Source organism: Rhinoderma darwinii, chromosome 1, assembly GCF_050947455.1.
Source record: "Rhinoderma darwinii isolate aRhiDar2 chromosome 1, aRhiDar2.hap1, whole genome shotgun sequence".
Classification (NCBI taxonomy): domain Eukaryota; kingdom Metazoa; phylum Chordata; class Amphibia; order Anura; family Rhinodermatidae; genus Rhinoderma; species Rhinoderma darwinii.
Window position 1 is genome coordinate 407,464,346 of NC_134687.1, and position 3,209 is coordinate 407,467,554.

Genomic DNA, 3,209 nt, shown 5'->3' on the forward strand with positions numbered 1-3,209 from the left:
TTCTAAAAGCGTATTCACACACTGGCTTGGCAAATGGCAATGAATGAGAATTTCTATCAGCCACTGCACTGACTCAGGGAATGCTGGGCGTTGTTGTACTACAAAGGCTGCCTCAGCTGCCTGTATTGCAAGTTGGATGCAACGGCCCGGGATGAGCCCCTTCTAAAAGCGTATTCACACACTGGCTTGGCAAATGGCAATGAATGAGAATTTCTATCAGCCACTGCACTGACTCAGGGAATGCTGGGCGTTGTAGTACTACAAAGGCTGCCTGTATTGCAAGTTGGATTGTTATGTTAACGGTAACGGGGATGAGCCCCTTCTAAAAGCGTATTCACACACTGGCTTGGCAAATGGCAATGAATGAGAATTTCTATCAGCCATGCCGCGGTGCACTCAGGGAATGCTGGGCGTTGTAGTACTACAAAGGCTGCCTGTATTGCAAGTTGGATTGTTATGTTAACGGTAACGGGGATGAGCCCCTTCTAAAAGCGTATTCACACACTGGCTTGGCAAATGGCAATGAATGAGAATTTCTATCAGCCACTGCACTGACTCAGGGAATGCTGGGCGTTGTAGTACTACAAAGGCTGCCTCAGCTGCCTGTATTGCAAATTGGATGCAACGGCCGGGGATGAGCCCCTTCTAAAAGCGTATTCACACACTGGCTTGGCAAATGGCAATGAATGAGAATTTCTATAAGCCACTGCACTGACTCAGGGAATGCTGGGCATTGTAGTACTACAAAGGCTGCCTCAGCTGCCTGTATTGCAAGTTGGATGCAACGGCCCGGGATGAGCCCCTTCTAAAAGCTTATTCACACACTGGCTTGGCAAATTGAGAATTTGTATTGCAATTTGGATGTTGAGAGTAGACTCCCGCTGTAGTGGATGAGCCCCTTCGATTGCTGGATTCCTAAAGCTTTCCCTAACTGCACAGAGATGCTATCCCTACAGCTCCTGTCTGTAAAATGGCCGCTGAGCTCAGTGCATAGACTTTTATTGCAGGCTTGAGCCCGCCCCTATGCTGCCTCCCGATTGGCTGGGAGAGCCGTTTGCAAGGCATTATGGGGTAGCCTGATGTCAGGTGATATTGTGAAATCCTCCATTTTACATCTAACATGTGGCAGGCGCTAAAATGTAGCCGGGTTCGGTCAAAACGGGTTCGGCCGAACCCGGTGAAGTTCGGATTCGCTGCGAACCGAACTTTTCACGATGTTCGGACCGAAACCGGGTTCAGTTGTCCCGGTTCGCTCATCTCTAAAGAAGACTAACAAAACTTCATTTTTGACATGTTTTTGTTAATAAAATGTGAAATAAGGCATGTACGTGAATAAAGCTCTGCATCAGCAGATAAAAGTTTGTGTTTTGTGGACTAATGTGGCAGCATCATGAAGCAGCTTCCCCTCATTTATCATCTTCTCTTCCTCTTCACGCTTTGGCATGTAGTTTACCCCAAGTATCGTACTTCAGGGGATGCTGAACAAGGATTGGATTTCCAAACAATCCTTAATGTGTATTGTGCGTCTTCAAATACTCTTTCTCTACCCAAAGTATGATAAGAGTCACACCATTATCAGCATTTTCATACACTTGGAGGAACCGGAAAGGATTTCATCACTATCTTGGATTTCATAGATGAAATGGCACTGCAGAGTGTTTGTCGCTGGGATGCAACTAATTCAAGACAGAACCTATCTCATGACCTAAACCTGTTTCCATCCTACAATTCGGCACGTTCCCCTAACTTTCTTCAGACATCCCAAGGCTCTTTTTCCACTCATCATCATGACTCTGGACCCCCACCACCAGCCCATGGCACTACCACTTTGGCCTTTCTTTATGCAGGGGGTATTGCTGTTGCAACTGATTCACGTTCCTCTGCTGGAAAACTTGTCTGCAGCCCAGATAGCCGCAAGGCTTTCCTAATTCACAGTCATCTTCTGGCCACCACCTCAGGAAGTTCAGCTGACTGTCAGTTCTTTGGTCGAGCTTTGGCCAGGGAGTGCAAGCTGTATAAAGTGAGGAATGGGTACATGCCAAGTGTTCGAGGAGCAGCCAGAATGTTAAATGTCTTGATGATGCCATTTCGTGGAACTGACATCTGTGCAGCCTTCACCCTTTGTGGCTGGGATCGGAATGGACCTTGCATCTGTTATGTATACAATGATGGAACCCGTCTTTGCTCTGATATAATATCTGTGGGATCAGGCTCCCCATATGCATATAGCATCATTGATGAAGGCTATAGGCCTGGAATGGAGGAAGAGGAAGCCAGACAACTAGCCAGGCGTGCAGTTTGCCATGCAGGGAGAAGAGATGCCTACTCTGGAGGATTTGCGGATGTATACTGGGTTAGAGAAGAGGGATGCGAGAGGGATCCTAGGGAAGACCAGATACAACTTTATGCAAAAATGGAACAAGAAAAAAATGAAATGATGTACAAGAACATAAAATCAGAAGAACAGCCCCAATCCAAAGACTGACTGGTAATGCCAGGAGTGCAAACGAACCTTGCCAATAAATATATAAAATATGTTCTTTTATGTATACTAGAATATGTTTTGCTTGTACTTTTAAGTCCATATTCCCAATTTCTCAGCACTATACCTGCGTGTTTTGCATTTTTGTCTTATCTGCTGCTGTATACTTATATACGACGCTAGGAGTCCCTGCCTCGCTGCAGGACAACTGTCCCGTACTTTAATCATGTTTTCAGTACAGGACAGTAGTTCCACGGAGAGGCAGGGACTCCTAGCATCGTACATAACAATGATACTAGGAGCCCGGCTCCCTGCACTGTGTTCTGTCCGGGACTTGCGGCCGAAATACGTTCCGTCCTTTACGGACTGAACATGCTAGTGTGAATCCAGCCTAACTGTATGGTACCTCAAAAAGTATTGAGGTGATTAGAGGAGGTGTTAACTTAGAGGAACCCATTGCGACCTGTAAGACTCTAGACTATAATCACTAGACAAATCTAAATTTTGTTTGTATTACTCAATTGTGAAAATATCACTGAGAGCGCCTCTGTTCTTTAGATGTCTCTTGACAGAAACACTCTAAAGAGCCTTACACCATTAATCAAAACATTACCTGGAGATGTAGTTGTTCTTTTTTGTGAAATTTGTAATAATCTGTTCAATTGTTTCTGAGCTATCTTGGTCTGACAGATGCTGGCTTTCCAAAAGTGATAACCACTTATGGCAG

General features: G+C 45.3%; 1 protein-coding gene across 1 annotated transcript; it reads left to right on the top strand.

Moving 5' to 3' along the window:
* The first annotated feature begins 1,642 nt into the window (after window positions 1-1,642).
* On the top strand, window positions 1,643-2,512 carry LOC142758479 (proteasome subunit beta type-11-like). Its single transcript, XM_075860708.1, has one exon. It carries the CDS (start codon window positions 1,643-1,645, stop codon window positions 2,483-2,485), a length of 843 nt encoding a protein of 280 aa, XP_075716823.1. The 3' UTR covers window positions 2,486-2,512.
* The last annotated feature ends 697 nt before the right edge of the window (window positions 2,513-3,209 follow it).

Coding starts and splice junctions, on each gene's coding strand:
- LOC142758479 (XM_075860708.1), top strand. CDS start 1,643: ATGGCACTGCAGAGTGTTTGTCGCTGGGATGCAACTAATTCAAGACAG.